Source organism: Leptinotarsa decemlineata, unplaced genomic scaffold (assembly GCF_025532065.1).
Source record: "Leptinotarsa decemlineata unplaced genomic scaffold, Ldec_3_MD MMD2_tig00026328_RagTag_RagTag, whole genome shotgun sequence".
Lineage (NCBI taxonomy): Eukaryota > Metazoa > Arthropoda > Insecta > Coleoptera > Chrysomelidae > Leptinotarsa > Leptinotarsa decemlineata.
The window spans coordinates 8,604,842-8,627,844 of NW_027412688.1; the positions used below are offsets into that span (position 1 = coordinate 8,604,842).

At 38.1% G+C, this 23,003-nt stretch overlaps 2 protein-coding genes across 2 annotated transcripts in view; one reads left to right on the forward strand and one right to left on the reverse strand.

Moving 5' to 3' along the window:
* Positions 1-23,003, reverse strand: part of LOC111506365 (uncharacterized) — a 440,916-nt gene that overhangs the window by 202,283 nt on the left and 215,630 nt on the right. Inside the window, 6 exon segments of the mRNA XM_074182237.1 lie at positions 47-1,898; positions 2,154-2,317; positions 10,877-13,274; positions 13,348-13,539; positions 14,103-14,375; positions 15,650-16,141. Coding sequence (XP_074038338.1) covers positions 47-1,898; positions 2,154-2,317; positions 10,877-13,274; positions 13,348-13,539; positions 14,103-14,375; positions 15,650-16,141 — 5,371 coding nt within the window.
* The window catches only part of LOC111506367 (adult-specific cuticular protein ACP-22-like), a 300,869-nt gene that overhangs the window by 141,177 nt on the left and 136,689 nt on the right, over positions 1-23,003 (forward strand). The window lies entirely within an intron of this gene.

The following is a 23,003-nucleotide window of genomic DNA, read 5'->3' on the forward strand; positions in this document are numbered from 1 at the left end:
TATCACAAGTGAATCATAGAAACTGTAGAAAACTGATTTTACTTACTTCGCACAACTAAATCCGCAGTACTAACTGCTGTACCACCATCATTGACAGCTGTACAGGAATACCTTCCCGCATCTTCTGTGGTGACATTTTTTATTTTCAAAGAAGCTCTGTTCAGTTTCCACTCGATCTCGATTTTTCCATCAGATGCCAGTTCTTCCCCGTTCTTTGTCCAACTGACTTTTGGAGTAGGACTTCCATCCAAAATTCCTTCTAGTATTACATCTACGTCTTGGTCAACGATTTTTCCAATTACAGGAGTTACAAACTTCGGTGGCCTCATCTTCACTATCGGTTTGTGCACAATTTCTTGCTGGGACGATGTGATTTGGTTTTGGAAGTTCTGCTTCTCACCAATGGTGTACGTGGTGGAGGATTTTTCGTGGAATACTGGAGGCTCTTTTCCCACCTTGTGGAACTCTTCGATTCTGTGACTTTCTTTGATTTCAGGTGCTTCTTGGTTGACTTGTTTAATGGTCTGTGCATTCTCAGAAATAACTTTGTGCTCTTCCACGTGAGGTTCAGCAGTACCGCTGCTGGAAGAAATCACTTTGCTCGACTGTGATGTAGAAGTTTGCGTCACAACTTCTCTGTTGAAAATATAGGCGGATTCAACGTGTGAAGTTTTTTCAGTCCTCAAAGGTGTCAGGGGTGTGGTCGAAGGTAATTGGCCAACGGTTTGCAGAGGAGGTAGGGTGGTAGCCTTGAATTCTGGTAGAGTAATGGATGAGGTTGACTGGACTAGGAGGGACGCAGCACAGCTTGCTTTGCCAACTTCGTTCTCTGCTACGCAGGTAATGGTACCAGAATGTTCTTTCTTGAGGTTAGGAATAGAGAGCACTTGCCGGTCACCGGAAGTTGATATCAGGAAGTCCTTTCCAGATATAGCGTCCCCGTTGAACAACCATTTAACTTTTGGTGCCGGCTTACCGGTAACGATGCATTCAAACTTTGTGTTAGTTTCTTCAAAAGCAGATCTGTCGTGGAAAAGCTCTTTGAATTCTGGAGCTTGTTTCATCTCCTCGAACTTGACGCTTTCCGGTGGTTTGAAGGACTTCACTATGAGTTGCGCAAAACACTTTGCCTCTCCTAGGGGGTTAGTAGCCTTGATCGTATACACCCCTTTGTCTTCAGGTCTGGCGCTATGGATTTCCAGCTTTACGTTTCCTTCGTCATCGTGCGAGAGAATGAAATGCTGAGTGTCTGTGATGGGAAAATTGTTCAGCAACCACTTGATTTCGGGCCTTGGTTCACCGACAACGTTACCTTCTAGAATTACTTTATCCCCTTCTGAAATTAGCACGTCCGACAACAGTTTTGAGAACTTTGGCGGTGTTCCAATAGGTTTGGTTTCCTCTTCTTTCGGTTTTGCCTCTGCATCTAAAGATGGCTCCACACTGAGTATGCACTGACTGGAGGCCTCACCTGCCGAGTTCAAAGCAACGACTTTATATTCGCCTGCATCCTCTGCAAGGGCCTCTTGAATGATGAGGGAACAGCGATCCCCTTGGAAGAGCAGCTGGAAGTCAGGTGACTCCTTCACTGGCCTTCCGTCGTGGTACCAGATGACTTCCGGTTCTGGTTGGCCGACGATGACGCAGTCCAGGCGCACTCTGTTACCTTCTGGAACGGTGATATTCGTCAGGGGTAGCTGGATGGAGGGTTTTATTGGTTCCATGTCGCTGGCTATTTCAGAGTCCGAGGTTTCTGTTGGAAGACGGCCTTTTACGGAAACGCTGCAGGAACTTGTCGCTTCTCCTGCGATGTTCTTCGCACTTACAGAGTAAGTCCCGGCATCTTTGGGGAAGGCTTCGTTGACAATCAAGGTTGCTTTATTGCCTTCGTGCAACAACTGAAAAAGAAATCGATTGAAAAATGGACGGGGTATTTTTGGATTCAACTGGTGGGCGGGCCAACATTTCATAAACTAGAATGTTTGGAGATAATTAAGCCTAAAAATAAAACATAACTTTCGCTCTCACAGGGTAAACAGGTGCCAAAAAAAACCGTGAATATTTACTCATACATAAAACAGATATTATACTAACATGATTAGTTCAACCTCCCGACTAGTTAACTATCGTTTACGAAACTCAGCGGATCTTACCTTAGTTTCACGCGTTTCTTTCACTGGTTTGCCGTTATGTGACCAACTTAGATTTGGCAGGGGCAGTCCAGTAACTTCGCATTCCAATTTTATTTTTTGTCCTGCTCTTGCCATCACGTTCGACAAAGGCGAGACAAAGACGGGCGATTCCGTGGGTTCCAGAGCTAAAAATTGGGATGAAAGTGAATTAAATTTATCGTCGCCTTTCTTTTCATACATTGATGACTCGTTTTTATGTTGTTACGATGATGATATGAACCCGAAATAGAGCCGTTTTCGTACTCATTTGTCGGGCGTTAATTCTATTTATTCTGAGACCTATATTCGTGTTTCTAAATATAATAAGCTGACACTTTCTGAAAATTCTTGTTGCACGGTTTCGTGAGTAATGTTTCACAGTTGCATTCGCGAGTGGGGCACTGTCTATATTTGCCATTTGTGTACCAGATCAAGACAATATTTTTATTAATCATACTCATAGTACGACGATGGCGCATTTAAAAAAATAATATTCGGATAATTTTTTTCAGAGGATTATACAGGATTTTATCGATTTTTCTTCGGGTATTTTCACCTTCCACAATTATACTAATATTAGAAAACTCCTTTATACTACATCGAACGTTTGAGAAGTCAATCACCATTGACATATTTATGAAGAAACTACGAGTACCTATATTCGGATTTTTTTTTAAAATTCTAAAGACGGAGGCGGAGTTTAGCATCCGAAACTTTAAAATAAGTGATTGTATAATATCTCAGCTTATTTTTTGATAGACACTTACGCAGCAAGTTATCGAAGTGAACTAAAAAGTTTACTCATTTCACACCTGTACAAAGTTCTAGATTACAAAAAATGTCAAAAACACAAAAAATGCCTTTTATCCAATATTCGGGTGTCTCGAATACTGAATCTTACTTTGTTGAGGAATATTTGTTCTCAATTTTCAACTGAAAATTAATATCATTTTGACAACAGTAATAATTTCATTCACATTAAAATGTTCACAGTAATGGCATATAAACTCTGAGTGTCATTTGCAACTAAACTGAGAGAATTTAGGACCAAATGGTTGCGCATGGGTCATCATTTCTTGTATATTGTACAGCATTTTTTCCAAAGAGTAAAACAGTGATTTGAAGATTTAAAATGATTATGAAATTTAAAATATTTTTACAAACATTTGCATAGTAACAAAAATAGACAGCAATATTTAATGTTCGACAAGTGAATGTATTTTATGTCTATCTGTCACATGTTAGTAGCCTTTTTTTATCAGTTCGAGGGGGTTTACACGGTGGATGTAGAATTTGTATATTTCTGGTAATTCATTGTACAGTCTAACGCCAAGGTAATTATATGGTCAACAGGACAAATGTTTTCTGTCGAGATTTGTTTTCACGACTTTCCTAGATTTAATGCAAGTATTGTAGGTATGTTCGATCTGAAGGAGTATTTGTTTGTTTTTATAAGTGTAGAATATCACATTGTACATGTATATCTGTCGTAAGTCGAATACCTATGTTTCTTTGAACAAGTCATTGGAAGAATATGTATATACTTTATTACAAATTATTTTAGGAATTCGTTCTTGAAGGACATCTAATTTTTTTAAGTATACTCTTGCTACTGAGCTCCAAGACAAAATAGCGTACCTCAAACGTGATTCTACCAGTGCATGATATATTTTAAGGTGAGTGATATCTAATATGGTTTTTGTAGATTTAAATTTGTAAAGCAATGTTCGAATATTTCTTGTGACTTCGTTTATGTGAGTCAATTGTTACTCTTAGGTATTCAATGTTATACTTAGTATATATTTGGATTTTTTGAGTGTTTTTGTTCACATCTAACGTTTGGTAATTTGGCAGTTTGCGTTTGTAACTAGTAAACAGAACATAATTGGTCTTTTCGAAGTTGACTGTGAGTTTTTTATATTTAAACCCATCGAATATATTGATAGGATCTTTTTCTGTTACCTTCTTGAGATCATCCTTCAGTGGTATATAAAATGGCTGTATCGTCAGCAAATCTTATTACTTTTCCATTTCTCTCTGATGATAATATATTGTTGATATACAGAGAGAATAGAAGGGGACCAAGTATAGTACCTTGAGGTATGCCATAACCAACATTTCTAGGCGTGCTTAAGTGATTATCAAGACGCATTACTTGTTCTCTTCCGTGTGATCCTAGAGAAGATATGGTGATTTCCCCCGCATTCCTGTATTTTCAAAGACCCCCAACATATATATGATGGAACTGGTCGATACTTGATGAAAATCCATAACTAACGTATTCAAAAAACACTTTATCGTGAGATTTATTTTTCGAATACGTTGGTAGCAATATTAGAGAAAATTGAACATTTATTCTAAATATTTATGAAAAATAAGAAAAATGAATTTGTTTCTCTACCACTTTCATTTGTAACTAACGTTACTGCAGTTTTTTTCTGTAATGATATTTTCAAACAATTACAATAAACTGAAAATAAATCATAATGTTAGCGTTCATTTATCTACTGTAGATGATAATAGAGGTCCATTACTTAATCGAGTACCTGAAATTTGTTTACCCGTGACAATGTGGATACGCTAATTTGAAAACTGGTGAGGAAACTAGATCGATTTGATCATTTAGCAGATTACATTTGCAATTTTTATGCTTATGAATTTCCAAGAATTCCAACGAATAATTGAGTTTTCAACCTTTGCTTGCATAGTGCGAAATTTCCGTATCGTTTAGATTCGGGAACTTGTAGTTGCATTCCAAGGAATGTTTTGGAAACATCGAATCATTTTTACCTAGTAAGAAGGACCTATCATGTTCAGCATACCGTTTTGAGAAATTTTGACCACATTGTCCTACATAAACACTATTACACTCCGGAAACTCAAGCTTATAAACTTTATCTTTGGCATTGAAAAGAAAATCAGATAATCTGGCACGTGGCCTGAATGCCACTTCCGCATTGTTTTTTACGAAAAAACCAGCAATTGTCTCTATTCATTTACCAAAATATGTTAGAGTTAGAAATTTCTTGATTTCTGATTATTTGATCTGGGGGTATATCAATCTAGGGGGTATATTAACATACAAAGTTTTTATTTCTCATTTACCATGATGATCTCCTAGCACGTAGTAACGGCTAGATCTATCAATTTATATAAGGATTTAGCTATCAAAGAGAGGCATTGTTCGTGTTCGAGTATAAGATCATTTCCATACATAGTATTTTTTAGTTTTGTTATTTCAAAAACTGAAAATCCTCAATTTTTAGGATATATTTCGAAGGTTTCTGTTTTTACGTTAATCAGCTGTCGCCCCCTACGAACGACAAGCCGCCGAAGTCGAAACTTGTGCAATCTAAGAATTAACGGGGTCTCACTTATCAACGTGAAATTCGCCACAAATTAATTTCATTTTGAAATATTCTTACAATAGGTATAGTATTATACTCGCGACAATGGTCAAACTGAGGCTACTAGAAATAGAGAAGACAAAAAATAACTGGATATTTGAAAATATATGGTCACGTGTTCTGATAACTAGTTCACAATGATGTATGTAATTCATAGTCAAATTTGAGGTTCAAACTATTTTCACTTTGTTAATAAGTAATGTACTCAAAAAAAAAATCAGTTTCTTTGCCATATTACAAATTTTTGGTGAGATACACTCGTCATCTCCGAGTAGATGTTTTCATTTTATTTTCATTAGAAACTATACAGTGCGTTTAAAATTAAGGGACAATTCCTTGGACTATTCTGATGATATTTTGTTCTTCGATGATTTTTGATACGGCGCTTTGTTTCGAAAATACGGGCGAAAAATAATTTCAACAATAACAATATTGTTAATTTCAAAATCATTAACGTAGCCGAAATAAAAGTATAGCGTACTACACAGGACCTAGCAAGTAATAAAAAATCTAACACCGTTGGTACCTATCCGATTACTACAAACGGCTGCAGACATTCAATTTGAATACTACCAGGAATCACAAGTTAAAAGGCAAGACCTCGTAAATCCTTAGCTCGCACAAGTTTCAAGTTCTGAAGGTTGTCTTTCATAGGGGTGCGACAGCTGGTTAATGAAAAAACAGATTTGAACAGTGTGTCTCGTGAGTGATCATTTGTATGTGTAGAATAGCTTGAAACTGATTGATTTTGTCTATTTGACGCGCATTTTCTGTGTCTATGCTTGCTGATGGCAATTCATCGGAAGTTAGATGGTTTTACAATGAACGATTTCCTGATCGTAATGTGCCTAATAGAAAAACCTTCCAAAGTATACATCTACTTCGTGAAACAGGAGCATTGAAGCGAAATTGAGGAGAAGAAAGGCCAACGACAGTAAGAATGGTAGAGGAGAATGTGCTGGCCATGACAGAAAAAGATTCAGGCACCTCTTCTTGAAAAATTGCAAATAGGTACTTTAAATGTAAGTAACGAGATGATTGGGAACATTCTTAGAGACCACTTGTTGTACCTATACCACATACAACGAGTTCAGGCACTTTTTCCTGCAGATTTTCTTCCACGTATTGCATTCTGTCAATGGCCTGTGCGCACATTGGTTCAAATCTCTCAATTACTGACGCTTATTCTTTTTATCGATGAAGCCAGTTTCTCATGATATGCCATAAGGAAGTTCCACAATAACCATGTTTGGGCTGAATAAAATCCATATGAGGTGCTTGAAGATTGCTCTCAACATCAGTTCTCGTTAAACATTTGGGTGGAAATTGTAGGTAACTTCCTAATTGGACCGATATTTCTGCCAGGAAGACTTACCGGCGAGGTATTCCGCAACTTTTTGGAACAAACGCTACCTCAGTTTCTGGAGGATGTACCATTGGTTAAAAGAAATGCACTGTGGTTTATGCACGATGGTGCACCAACGTATTTGAGAATATTGGCTCGACAGTTTTTGACAGTAACATACGGAGATTGCTGGATTGCTCGAGGTGGACCTCACTTATGGCCTGCTCGAGCACCGGACTTGAACCCCCTGAATTATTTCCTCTGGGACCACTTGAAGTCATTAGCTTATACTACTTCAGTGAGAGATGTGGAAGGTCATTATCAAAGATACAATACTAGCTGAAAAATTCAATGAAAATTTCTTGAAAACACTCTTCGAAATAAACACGAATGATTCAAAATTTCTTGAGAATAATGTACCGTCAAACGTAAACATCTTCTTTATGACGGCCGTTTGTGAAAGTGATGTAATAGAGCTCATTGCTCAACTAAAAAACTCTAATGCATGTGGATACGACTATATTTCTAACAACCTGCTGAAAAAATGTCGGAATGAAGACAAAGAGTCAAAGTTGGCAAATGCATTAGTTGTGAATCTGAAATTAGCCAGGGATTACCTCAAGGATCTAATTTGGGTCCATTCTTCTTTTTGGTGTTTGCTAACGATCTTATAACGTTTATTACCAATAATTCCACAACATATGTTACTAGTTACGCAAACGACACCAACATACTAATAATAGAAGAAAACAAGGAAAGCTTGAGGAGAAGCACAGAAGATATATAGGTACAGTGAAATAAATCTTTGGTCGGAAAATAATAACTTAAAACTCAACAAAAGCAAAACCAATATCATCTTATTCTCTAATCGCAGCTTAAACAACGTGGATATATATTTAAATGATGAAATGATAAGCCCACTTGAAACAGTAAATATGCTGGGAATTGTTCTGGACCGAGAACTGTCGTGGTATCTCCATATTGATACACTTTGTACTGAATTGAAAAAAATGTTGCTTCTCCATTAGGTTCATGTCTAATCACTTTAGTATCAATGTATTGAAAACTTTGTATCATGTATCATGAACTGGGGTATTGGTGCAGCTGTGCAAAGGGTATTCCTAATTCAAAATATGTGATAAGAATAATTGCTTGATTAGGTTACAGGGAGTCATGCAGGAATGCATTCAAAAAACTGAATATTCTGACTGTCGCCAACACATATATATTAGAATCTTGTGCATATGTATTTAGACATAAATCTATCTTTCAACTACATCAACATGACCACAATACTCGATCAAAGGGTCTATTGGTGTCAAATGCTCATAGAACAGCATTGTATGAAAAATGTGTAGATTTTAATGGATGTGAATTCTAAAATATTCTTCCTGGAGATTGTTAGTTTTGTCCGACTCTACACTTTGTATTTATTAATAAATATATGCTTTTGACGACTCTTCTCCAATTATTGTACATTGTAACATGTTTGCAACAACTGTACTTTTTAATTTGAGAAATGAAGATATTATTATTATTATTTTTCACCGTTGTGTGCGCTGGTCAGTCCCTATCCCCCGGAGCCCCAATACATTCGGGAGGGCGCGCCAGCATTATCAACCAATGACCACTTCCCACACCGTGGAGTAAGTGATCATTGGATCCGAGAATCATGTGCCCTGAGCAAACGCAGTGAGCCAAGAATGACAGCCTTCTGCATCTGTGCGGCTAAGATTTCTGCCTTAGTGCGGCAAGCCGGTATGATTTTGAGATTCGAGAGTAGAGAAGACATCATTCCACCAAGGACTCCAATAATCAGAACGAACCATCTTGACAGAGTGATCTGGATAGAGTCTGCGGAGTTCGAAGAGAAAATCTCGATATTTTATCCATTTTCCTCCTCTTTTCTGACGATATTCGTCTCGCCAGGAGCTGAAAACTCCACGACAAATATCGTTTTGGTCTGGTGGTCGAGAAGGACTACATCAGGCTTATTAGCTTGTATGAGCCTGAGGGTGGGGAACGAATAGTTCCAATAAATTCAGCACTTCTCGTTCCCCACAACGCATTCAATATCCTCCGGAGCGTAGGGCAACACCGGTGTTTCGTCAACACCGTAACAGTGCCGCAGATGGTGATATAGCAGTCTTAGGGCCGCGTTATGTCGATGGATATAGGCCGAGACCGCATATGCTGGGCATGCTGATAGCAAGTGCATTAGGGTCTCGGGCGCCTCGTGGCAGGCCCTGCACCTTGTGTCAGGAACCTCTATACCCATCACGCGTCTGCGGTAGACTAAGGTGTTGAAGACACCATCCTGGCAAGCCATGATGAACCCCTCAGTTTCCGACTTCAGCCCACTCGACCTGAGAAAAGCGAACGTCAGGCGCTTTGATAAGCCAAGGTCTTCAATGTTATTGAAGAAGACCCCATGCATCGGCTTATCCCTGTGTCTCCGCAGAAGTAAAGTGATCTCTGCGGCTTTTATCTGAGCTTTTTGCTGAACGGGTTCCAACTCGGTGACAGAGTTGTAGTCACCTCGTTCAGAGTCGAAAACTATACCGAGTTCATCAGCTGCTCGAGCAGCTGCTCTAAGGAGAAATGCTCCAAGTCCTGCGACTTTACAGGCTGTATCCAGTACCATCCTGTCATGTAGACACTCCAAACTCAAAAGTCCACGACCTCCCTGTTATCGGGGGAAGTACAACCGTGGAACGGACGATTTGGGATGCAAACTCCTATAGAGATGCATCATTTTTCGGGTCCTTACGTCGAGTTGATACAGCTCTTCCCGAGTCCACTTCACTACTCCAAACCAGTAGAGTAAGATTGGAACGGCAAGCATATTTGTTGCAGCTACTTTGTTCTTCCCCGACAGTTCCGATGACCAGATCTGTCGAAGTTTGTGCTGATACTTGCCGCGGAGAGAGGCAATATTTCCAGTACTTTTTGGTAATAACAGTGAAAATTTCACATAAAGCGTCGCCGAGAGGTCGCTATCATTTTATTTTTCAAGTAGTATCTCGTAATACTTCATTCGATAGGTATATCAATTCTGTATCTCAAAACTTAACATCATTCCAGTACCATTCTGTCATGTAGACACTCCAAACTCAAAAGTCCACGACCTCCCTGTTATCGGGGGAAGTATAACCGTGGAACGGACGATTTGGGATGCAAACTCCTATAGAGATGCATCATTTTTCGGGTCCTTACGTCGAGTTGATACAGCTCTTCCCGAGTCCACTTCACCACTCCAAACCAGTAGAGTAAGATTGGAACGGCAAGCATATTTGTTGCAGCTACTTTGTTCTTCCCCGACAGTTCCGATGACCAGATCTGTCGAAGTTTGTGCTGATACTTGCCGCGGAGAGAGTTTTTCACTGCAGTTACCTCTTGTGGGTGGCGTTGTTCCACCCCGAGGTAAGTATAGGTCTCTTATTATTATTATCAAAAATAATGAAAGTACAAAATATCCCCAGAATAGTCCAAGGAATAGCTCTTCAAATTTTTGCCGCGTGTTTAATGAACACCCTGTATATTTCAAAACGAATTGTGAGTTCAGTGATTAATTTTGATGTTTGAGAATATATTTCGAAATTCGTAAATAATCAAGACAGTTGAGAATGAAAATAGTTGAAACACAACTGTAAAGTAATGAATTTGCTCATTCGTGATTGGTTTCGAAGGTAGTGAATTATGAATCTGGTCAACTGTGATGTACACATTCATACCTCCTGACTATAATGAACTAACTCGAATTCAGTTTTGTTTTCTCGAATTTCAATTGTATAAACTTTTTTTAAATATTTGGGAGGCATCTCGTGCAAACACGTATATATTATCATGATCAGGTTACTAGTTGAGATATTGTTACATGAGTCTGGTTGAACTATAAATTTTTTATCTGAGCCGTGAAAGGATGCCAAGAATCAAATACTCATAATACTTACGTGTTACCAATAGATTGGCAGTACTCTGTGCTACTCCGGACTGATTGAAAGCTTTACAGGTGTAATCGGCTTTGTCTTCCAAATAAACCTTTTCAAATTTCAAAACTGCATCTCCATTATTATAAGTGCTAATATAATCAGGAGAATTGTCGATACAATCAGCATTCTTGAACCACTGAACGGAGGGGAGTGGGTTGCCTTCGACTTTGCACTCGAACTGAAATGTCGAACCTTCTCTAACTACCGAAGCCTGTAGATGTTTCGTAAACGAGGGTGCTGTGAGGATCTCTTCAGGTTCGGTCTCCTTCACCGACAATAAGGCGGTTGTCTCATCCTCGCCTGCTGCATTGGCAGCTCTGCAGGTGTATCTTGCGGAATCTTCAGCGAAGGTTTCTTCTATCGTGAGAGAACAAAGCCCCTTTTCAAAAGCAGTTCGATAGTCTGGGTTGTTCTGAATGGAAATTCCAGCTTTGTACCAGGTTATTGTAGGCTGGGGATGCCCTACAACTTGGCAAATGAACGTGAACTTTGATCCCTCCTGTATAACCGCGTCACTCAGAGGCGAGATGAAAATTGGTGGTTCCATAGCATCTTCCACTATCGGAATAGGTGACGGTACCCTTTTGGTAGAAGATGTCAGTACTTCGATTTTCTGAGTGTCTGTGATTTCAGTGATTTCTACTGACTGCTTACGCTTCTGCTGTTCCTCTAATTTAGCCTTTTCCGCCTTCCTTCTTTCCTCAGCCAAACGCAACTCCTCAGCTTCACGCTGCTTTTTGATTGTGGCCATTTCTTCCAAGCGTGCTCGTTCGGCTTCCTCCTTTCTTCTTTCAATTTCAGCCAATCTAGCTTTTTCTGCTAATCTTGCCTCCTCTACTTTGATAGCCTCCAGCTTCCTTGCTTCTTCAGCTCTTCTTACCTCTTCAGTTCGTCTAGCTTCCTCGGCTAGTTTTGCTTCCTCCAGCTTCCTTCTTTCTTCTTCTAACTTCTTTCGTTCGTTGGCCAACCTTGCCTCTTCAGCCTGCTGTGATTCTTCAGCTTTTCTTCTGTCCTCAGCTAACTTTGCTTCGTCAGCTAGGCGTGATACCTCAATGTTTCTTCTTTGTTCTACAATTCTCAGTTCCTCTATCCTTATCTTCTCATGAGCTGTCCTAAATTCCTCTGCTATTCGTGCCTCCTCCGCTTTTCTTCTCTCTTCAGCAAGTCGAGCTTCTTCAGTTCTTCTTGCCTCATCGGCGATCCTTCTCCTTTCAGCTAGTTCTGCCTCTTCAAGGCGTTTGGCCTCTGCGTCTTTCCGTGCTTCCTCGGCTCTTCGAGCTTCTTCGGCCACTTTAGCTTCTTCTAGTTTTCTCCTTTCTTCCTCAAGTTTTCTTCTTTCTTCCGCCAGCCTAGCTTCTTCCGCTAGTTTGGCCTGTTTGGCCTTTTCCCTTTCTTCAGCTATCCTGGCTAACTCAGCTAGTCGAGCTTCTTCGATTCTCCTTCTTTCCTCAGCTATTCTCATTTCTTCGACTCTTATTCTTTCCTGCGCTAGTCTATTTTCTTCCGCTATTCGCGCTTGTTCGACCTTTCTTCTTTCTTCGGCAAGCCGTGCTTCTTCAGCTCTTCTTGCTTCGTCAGCGAGTCTTCTTTCTTCGGCTAATCTTGCTTCTTCGAGCCTCTTGGCCTCTGCGGCTTTTCGTGCTTCCTCAACTCTTCGGGCCTCCTCAAGCCTCCTAGCTTCCTCAAGTTTTCTTTTTTCCTCCTCAAGTTGTTTTCGTTCTTCAGCTAGTCTCGCTTCCTCGGCCAATTTTGCCTCTTCGGCCACTTTCCTTTCTTCAGCTATTCTAGCTACCTCTGCTAGTCGAGCTTCTTCGATCATCCTCCTCTCCTCAGCTATTCTGAGTTCTTCTGCCCGTATCCTCTCCTGAGCTAATCTATTCTCTTCTGCGATTCGCAGCTCTTCTGCCTTTCTTCTCTCTTCAACAAGCCGGGCTTCTTCGGCTCTTCTTGCTTGTTCAGCGAGGCGCTTTTCCTCGGCTTGTCTAGCTTCTTTCAGTCTGCGAGCTTCTTCTGCTAGACGAGCTTCTTCCCGTTCACGTTGCGCTCTGAGTCTTTCTTGTTCTGCGACTCTCAGGTTGTCTGCCAGAGTGTTCAATTCTTTGGTTATGGAAGAAAATGAGTCCAGCATTTCTTTGTTGCCGTGCAGGACTGGAGCGTGTTTTGTTCGATCCGGACCATATAGTTGGATAGCTAGTTCAGATATTTTTTTGATTCTTTCATTTTGCTTCTCTTCCCCGGGTTTGAGGAAAGTTGCAATGTCGTCCAACAGTTGTTCGGCTTCTTCTGGACGCTTGACGGTGGTGGATTTTCGAGCTATTGTCACTAAGAGTCTGCTTCCTTCTCTGAACCATTCATCTGCCTGTAAATGGTGATAAAATGAGAACGAACCCGCCAAAATGTATTTATTATTTATTACATATCATTTCACTTACCTTTTCGACTAATTCAAAGTAAGGAATACTGAGGTCCAGAAGATTTCGTATTGTCTTCACCTGATTCTTTAGGTTACTCCATCTATCCCGGAGATCGGAAATTTGGCTTTGGATATGTGATGAGTGGGTATGACGTTCGGCCAACAATCTTTCTCCTGTATCGATGAATGTCTTTATGCGCTGCTCCAAAGTCTATAAAGTGAATTAGCATTATGAAGATTATCATATTCATTGGAAATAGAATTATTCCACATATACTCAGTCTTTACTGTAGGTATATACAGTGCGGACGTAAGTAGTCTCCCCCTTTCAACTTTCGAACAGGAAAATATATCAATATTGGACAAAATTAATGTAAAAAGGAATATTTCCAGTACTTTTTGGTAATAACAGTGAAAATTTTACATAAAGCGTCGCCGAGAGGTCGCTATCATTTTATTTTTCAAGTAGTATCTCGTAATACTTCATTCAATAGGTATATCAATTCTGTATCTCAAAACTTAACATAATTCCATTCCATTAAATGTTCAGAATGTTCATCATTCATTTTCTGTTTACGAGTTGGTTTTTTACATTATGAAATTTTCCGGGTCTAATTTATTTTGGTATTGGTACATCTAGTTTCATAGTTATCGTTATTAGTGAAAGAGATAATTGAGAGTGTCATTAATCAATTTTCAGTATTTTGATTGGAATTAAAGTTGACAGAAATATTATTCGTTTTTAGAAAAGGGGGAGGTGTACATTGAACGTACCTCGATAGTTTCTTCCACATATCCAAACGTTTGCGAAGTGGCTTTGGCACTCGGAACAGATTCCCCGTATTGTCCTTTGATATTCTTTATTTGTCGATTGAGGTCATCGATGTTGTCATTAATTTCATGGAGGTCGTGATCGAAAACGCACAGTTGTCTGTGTGACTCCAGAGAGTCATGCCTCTGTCGCCACTGATTCTCGAATTCAGCTCTTCGTAGTTCTAGTACGTGCTGAAGTTTGTTGATGTCTTGTTCAGCAGCAGTTTCAGGTTCCTGAAAATACATTTTCTGTAGTAAAACAACTTTTCATTCAGAACATTCCATTGTATTTATGCAATCAACTATCTTTTATGACTAAAACAGAAATTGAGCAGTTATAAAATGATCAGGGAGTTCTGCAAAAAAACTTATATTCAACAGTCAACAATTCAATAACTACCAGCACCTTTCACAATATCATATCTTCTATGAAAGGGCTAAGCTTGAAAGAATTGGCAAAACATGTGACATCACTACTCTATTGCAAATGAAACTGTGATAGTCACCAATTAATATTATTGAAAAGGCGGGAACCTTCGATAGTATTTACTGTTAGATGTAGATGTACACACTTTTCTAAAAATAGGGGAATGTATAAATCGTATATGATCTGTGGATAGTGAGTAATGACTAAAATTATAGTTATACGGTGCCTAAAGATTCAACTATGTCTGGCAGTTTCAGACAAAATGCATTACACGAAAGTGCTATGTAGGAAACAGTAACTAGTGTTGTCAAAAAGCAATTACAAAACAATATCGAAACTCACTTATCCTATCTGAGCTGACTTTTGAAGGAACAAGGCCTAATATTTCTGAAGAAAAATACTTTCTACAGATATTTCTGACTAGAATTGCCCCAAAATAACAAGCAAGCTTGTTCATTTTTTTTTGAGTGATGCATGAGTCAGTGCTGCAAACTATTCAATATTATTCCGAAATTGAAGACTGAAAAAAGCTAGATTTCCTGGTGAAATGAGTTGCTATATCACCTCTTCATACTGTAGGCTGTAGAGGATATTCTGACAGAGGTCTCAACCGAAGAAGATAACTTCGGATTGCAAGGGTTCACAATGTGAATCCCTACTTTCGTACAGGCACCGCTCTAGGAGCGCCGTTAGAAATTTTTTAGTGCTTGTTTTTTGTTCTTGAAAAACCTTCAACAGATGGATCAGTGAATGATGCTTTCAATGATTCGGAAGCCTGAAGAAAAAAACAGAATAGATGACTCTAAATGTTCAAAAATTATCTGCTAAAGGCAAATCAATTTCACTTTTTCATGATGGATCTTGAATTTGTTAGGCTAAGATTACAACTTGTCCAAATATCAAAATACTAAGATCAAGGCTGCCGAATATTTCATTTGAATGACCAACAATCATCATTGTTTTTGAAACAAAGTTGAAAATAAATTCAGCTTGTTGTCTTCCAATCTGAGGTTCAATGTGATGGATGTAATTAAAAAAAACTCCAAATGCTTGGATAAATAACGTTTCCTCTTAGACTTACCTGCTTTCTAATTCTTTCCGATATTTGATCACATTCTGTCTGAGCAAACCTCAACCTCTCCACAATGGTTTGCCTGGATGACTCATGCTCTCTCAAGATTGACTCTATCGACGAAATATCTTTAGGATAACCTGTTCTCTCCAACTCAACATTGAGATTATCAGCTTTCTTATCGATTTCTTCCAGATTCCGGAAATACCCTATCAGAACTTGCAACAGGATTTGATATTCGGACGATATTTCCGACAGTCTTTGGTACAAGTCGTGTAGTTTGTTTGTGATGTTGTGAGATTTGTCGTCTCCTGGGGATTTGGAGACGAGGGATTCTACCGTCTTTATTCTTTGATTGACCTCAGCTTGCGCTCTTCTGATATCTGGAAGGACGGCGCTGAGTCTATTTTCAATATGGTCGGCAAGCTCGTTGGGTTTCGTGGAGCTTGTCGTTATCACAGGGTACAGCTGGCTGTCTATCTTCGACACCCAGTTGATTGTCTGGAAATTAGAAGTGAAACATTTCAATACATGTTTATTCGTGATTGGGTAAAATATACGAGAGTGGTCGAGATTCCGACCTCAACATGAAGAGAGCAGCACTCGTTAATAACAGCTAATGAACTTTGTTATTCATCTTGTATCGGTTTAAATTTCTGAATTCAGAAGAATCAGTCAAGCCGCCCTTTAGATTCGTTATTTTATCAGAATATTGCTGGGATGGTGGGTTGTCTATTAAGCAGGAGTAAATAAAACCGATAAAACCAATTATAACAAAATGTCAATAATTGGAGACACGGAAACATGGCTCGCTCTAGAATATCCAGATAAATTCGTTACTATACCTAACTTCAACTTGATACGTATGGACCGTGATGGTAGAGGTAGTGGAGTATGTTTTTTCATCAAATCGCTGTATAAATACAAATTATATTACTCTTTTATGCCGGAAAATGGTCTAGAGCAGCTATGGATTATAGTCAATATAATAATAATAATAATATTTATTGTCAAAGATACATTGTTCAATGATACAAATTGTACGAGTCAATTTCCAAATAAATATAGAATTCCCACAGAAGGATATACATGTGCGTGGGGTCTGCAGAAATTTGAATACTAATGAATACAATTTAAAATTTGAAATATAAAGTGGTATGAGTAAATAAATAAAAGGTAAGACGTTTTAAAATTATCAGACATATTATTTTAGTTATATTATCATAAATCTTCTTGTATGAATATGTGAATCAGTTTCTATGCATGTCACTATGATAGTAAACATTTTTCATATCAACGTGTTGGTGTATCTGAAGCCTTGGCAAGCCTAAGACCCAGGTTTTGAGTTTATTCTTAAATGAATTATCACTCCTGATATTTTTTATATGATGTGGGACGAGATTATATAACCGAGGAGCTAGTTATGAGTAAGACCTTTGAAGGATGTTTTTCCTTGAATTCGGGACATATGAATTATTTTTTTGTCGAGTTTCATATTGGTGTTCTATTATCCTTAACTCATGTCTATTATTATGTTGTCTTATTATAGTTTTGAGAAAGTAGAGTTGTCTTATGTCTAGAATTGATGTTTCTTTATATAATGAGTCGGTCGGGTAAGTTCTTTTTTTGAGGTGGATAATTTTCAATACTGATTTTTGTGTTTGTTCTAGGTGTTTCAGAAAAGTTGTGTTTGCTGCTCCCCAAGCAATTATTCCGTATGTAAGGTGGGTTTCGAACAATGCATAGTATAGCATTCGCATCTGGGCTGTTTGTAGGTATGGTCTCACGTATTTTAATCTATATGCAACAAATCGTAGTTTTTTGACTAAGTAATCAATATGTGCATCCCATTTTAGATGTGCGTCAATATATATACCAAGGTATTTCAATTTATCCACTGATGAAACGGAAAGTTCTACGTCATCGTATTTTATTGAAAGTGATTTGAAATCTGGTAGATTCTTGGCATACGAAGTGAAGGTAATGTAAAATGTTTTGGATATATTTATACTCAATAATTTACTTTCGAACCATTTAATTATTATTTTGAAATTTTTTTCTGCTTTTTGTTTCACAGAATTCCAGGATTCCGATTGAAAAATAATTGCAGTGTCGTCAGCAAAGCTGATTATATCACCTTCCACATTCAGTGAGAACATATCGTTCAGGTAGATGTTAAAAAGTAGCGGACCCAAAACGGTTCCCTGAGGTACGCCGTACTCAACAGTGTGTAGGTCACTCTTGACGTCTTTAATTTTTACACATTGTTTTCTTTGATTCAGATAACTGCACAATAGTGAGTACGGTAGAGATAAACGAACAAAAAGTAGCCTGTGGAGTTGTTTATCGCCCATCAGGAACAAATGTAGAGGACTATATGCAGGAGTTAGCTGATATACTGGAACGAGTCTATTTGGAAACATCTACCGTGATATTAATGTTAATTTGTTAAACTCGTTAAACTCTCGCGACACTCAACTATTCACTGCCAACTATTCACGATATGAATCAAATTGTAGAAAATTCTACTCGGATAACAGCAACTTCTGAATCTGTTTGATGTCATTTGCATTAGTAATATGAATGTGATGAAGGTGATGATACTTATGATAACTTGATTTTTTATAGAAATTTCAAGAATTTCAATCATGAACTTTTTTCTCAAGTGGGGTGATATTGGGATTATGGCACTATGCAAAATATTAATTCCAAAGTAAATGTTCTCAACGACAAACATGCTCCAATTTGCACTGTGAACAGAAAACATAAAGCATCCTCGTATACAACTTATAATATCAAATTGATGATGAAAACCCGTGATAGAGCGCATGCCAAATATCTTAAAGAAAAGACAGCAGCAGCTAGACAGTACTATGTGAATTTACGCAACTACGTCAATGACGCAGTACAACGTGAAAAAATAGCATATATACAATTTGTTTTGAACAAAAATGAAAACAATTCAAAAATGGCATGGAGAAATCTTGCAGATTGGGGTGTTACTACAAAATCGTCCTCGCAAACCAATAGCCTGCCAATTGAACTACGTAGACCTGAAGAAATCAATGGCTATTTTGTAAACGTGGCTGGACATTCAATAGGGAATAAATAACACTCTTTCATTCGATAATAATAATAAATTGAACGCTCCTATGAACTTTTTCCTCACCGATATATGTGATGATGATATTTTGACTGCTAATACCTAATGCTTCAGGTATGACAATATAAATATCAAGATGATTTTTTCAGTGATACCACACTGTATTGTAACGAGTCCAGGGTATTTTTCCGGATGTTTGGAAGGTTGAAAATATAATTCCAATTCCGAAAAAGAATGCACCTACCACGTTCAGTGACCTATGACCTAAAAACATTCTGCAATCATTCTCTAAAATATTTGAGAAGAATGTTTCCCGTCAAATGAGAGCTTTTCTTGAAAAAAATCGAATACTCCCGTAGTAGTAGTCTGGGTTCCGCAAAAAACACGGAACACAGACTGCCCTCTTGAAAGTAATCGACGATCTTGCGAGATTCAGAGAATCACCATTTCAGTACTGCATGATGAAAGTTTCGATTTAGTTTATTTCGAATTGCTCATCCGCAAGCTCAAGTTCATAGGATTCGATGACATTCCTCTTAAATGGATGACTAGCTATCTCACAGGCCCATCACAGAGGGTCAAACTGGATGAATACTCATGGTCATCCCTGAAGGAAACAATCTCAGATGTACCGCAGGGAAGTATTTTAGGACCCTTGATGTTTTCAGTGCTTATTATTGATTACCCCACTTTCTTATCACATTGTCAAGTACAACTATACGCAGATGATATACAGTTATATTTGTCTTCTCATAACAGTGATACAGACAAGTTGCGTGGCCAATATAAACACAGATTTGCACAAAACATTCCTATACTCGGAGAATCATAGACTGAAAATCAATCCAAATAAAACTTTGGCCTTATGCATAGGGTCTCAAAGACAAATAGTAGAAACTCAGTGTAACTTTTGGCTCACTTTCGATAACGCAGACATTGACTGGGTAGACAGTGCTAAAAATCTTGGCGTAACCATAGATAGCTCTTTGTCTTTCCATGAACATGTGACAAACATTTTCAAAGTATCATTCTTCAAACTCAAATAGCTATACAAATTCAAGTATCAGTTATCAGAAGAAATGAAACTCAGGTTAGTTAGAACTCTAATCGACCCCCATATCGAGTATTGTTGTTGTTCGGTGTATTACAATTTTTTGTCGCAATATAACAAGCAAAAGTTACAACGTATACAAAATGCTTGCATGCGATTTGTATGCTGAATACCATATGGTGAACATGTCACACAATTTTTGTTAAAAATGAAGGAGCGGAATGTGACGTACAGAGTCCAATATTTGATAAAAAATTTTTTGTTTAAGTTGCTTCAAACTAAAACACCTAGTTATTTATATAGTTTATTAAGCAGGCATTCTGACATACCTACATATGGTCAATTTAAGAATTAACTCATTCAGCATACCTAGGTACCGTACTTCCAAATTTCAAGGATGTTTTTCTTATGTAGCCCCTTCTCATCTGAATGATATTTTACCCCATTTGAATCATAATATTCATCAATGAAAGAAATAAATAAAATCACAAATGCTTACTGCTCAGTGCTAATTTAAAAAAATTCAAAAGTCAATGTATGGTAGTGTAATGAAATTGTCAAATTGACCAAAATAATGTTAAGAATATAAAAGAGTTATTAGCAACTATGTGATGTTTCTTTCCTTCTCTATCATTGTTATGATAGTAGATGAATAAGTATTTTTATAATTATTATCTCACACTCACTGTTTAATTTTTGGGAGGGGTGGAAGATAGTCTTTGGCTAACCCTTTTCCTTCTATGTACAAATGTATTTTTATGCATAATAAACGATATTATTATTATTATTAGTTTCACGGTCAGGATTTAAAAACGATTCAGATGAGTATTTATCGTAAAGCCGACACGAAAGCAAGGCTCTAGCTAGGGACCGTCCGAAACCTAAAAACATCTAAGGTTTTTTGGACAAGAATGAAAAGATCACCTGTGAAAGATTCACGTCGAGCACTGTCCGACCTTTCATTCATTTTTACAGCTTTCAAGGCGTATTTATCTAGTAATTGGAGATATTGGAAAAGTTATAGTTGCATCATACACATCATACATTACTGGAATCTACAGTTCATTCCTTGAAAAGTAGAGGATAGTTTAAGTATTTACCTTTTCTCTGCGCACCTAAGACAGCTGTTGACGGGGGTAATAATTATCGAGTTTAATTGTAGTTAATCAAAAAGTAGTTTCTGGATAGATTATGATTCAGTTACTTTCCACTACTTATTTGTTCCCTCCCTTTCAATTCTTGTTGATGATCTGTCTGCGTCAGTGTAATTCTCGAATATTTTGATTCAGTATTGTTCCGCGATAAGAGTTCCCCAGTAGTAATATCGTGATCAAAACGGCCTATAACCCCGTATTAATATCTTTAGTCGAAACGTTTGGTTCAGTATTAAGTATTGGTTCCTTAAACTTGATGCATATATATTTGCCTGATTTTTTCTAAATAAGTTCGTTGCAAATAATATACGAAAAACAATTTTTGAGTTATTACACACATCAATTGGTAGTGAAGTTAGTGAATATTTCTTTCTATATATCAATGTAATATAAATTTCAAGCTTGGAGATTCGTTGTTGACTTTGTGGCTATTTCTCCACCCCCTCCCTCTTGAATCTGTTCAACTGACGCCCCAGCACTTACTTTTTTCCATCTATTTCGACTGTAAAAAAACGCATTTTGCTTACTCACGTCCAGCCCCGACAATAATCGACTAGCCTGGACAGAGCTACTTTTTGGTAATTACATAAATACCAAGGTAGGTTATAATCTGTTTACAATTATACACCAAAGTTTTAGCCATTTTAGACGCTAAGTTATGTAACGGTGAGTTGATGTAAGTATTTTCAAGAAAACAGACAAAATCGAGTATCGAACTTTCATAAAATATATTCAAATCAAAGATGGGTTGAATTCTGTGTATGTGGACTCTGCACCATCATTTACCACAGAGAAATTTTGGGCAGCTAAATTTAAACGTGGCAGTAAGCGCTTGGAAGACAATGAATGTTCGGAACGTCTAAAAACTGCAACTATCGAAAAAAACATCGCTAAAATTCACCAAATGGTGCTAAACGACCTCCGAATTGAGGTGAGAGATATACCAGAGGTTATGAACATATACCAAAAGAACGTGTTTGTCACATATTAAATCAACATTCAGGCATGAGAAAGCTATCCGCGCGTTGAGTTCCGCGTTTGCTCACGTTAGTCTAAAAACGTGTTCGAATGAACATTTCCAACGCTTTATTGGCGCTGTTTAGGCACAATAAATCCGATTTTCGGCGTTGAGTAATTACTGTAGATGAAACATGGATACACCATTTTACGCCCGAAACAAAAATACCGCCCAAACAGTGAACTGCAAGCTGGATCCGGCTCCAAATGAAACCGACAACTGTTTTTCGGCTGAGAAAGGGATGGCCACTGTTTTCTGTGATAGTTATGGAGTTATTTTAATCATTTATCTTTCTAAAGAAATGAACTTTAAACGTTGAAGCCAGTCTCGAATATACCTACACAGTAGGTTGAATGGACTGACGCCTATCAGAAAACAACTACTCCCCTGGCTAATACCACGAAGGGCATTGGATTATATCCGACACGCGTCAGTGCAGGAATCTTCACAGAAAGTTTCCTGCATATGCAATTGGCAAAAAACTGAAAGAATTGACCTTCAATTTTGGAACGGGCACACTTGCAGACCGGTTTCGGGCTCATTAGCCACTCATCAGTGCAAGATAGTGGCCATCATCGATCTTTATAAAGAAAAAACCATTACAGAAGTATTCTTCACATCATTATTTGACAAGATGAAGGCACAACTTGCGAAAAAATGCCCACATTTGTAGAAAAAGAACGCACCGTCTCACAACTCAGCGGTTGCCGTGGTGAAAATCAACGAGTTACGGTTTGACTTGCTTGAACATCCACCCTACTCACCAGATCTAGCCCCAAGCGACTTCTTTCTGTTCTCCCATCGGAAAATTGCGCTTGGAGGACAGGAATTTTCGTCAAATGAAAAGGCAATCGCCTTCGTGAACAATTATTTTGCAGAGAGAAACGCCGACTACTGGTCGAATGGAACCTGAAGTATCAAACGTTTCGTCTGATACTGCGGCATACATCATCAGTGGTATGTGTGTCAACTGCGAGAACAAACGCTATATTTCGAAATTTCAACCACGACCATTTTCAACGATAATTTATTATTTA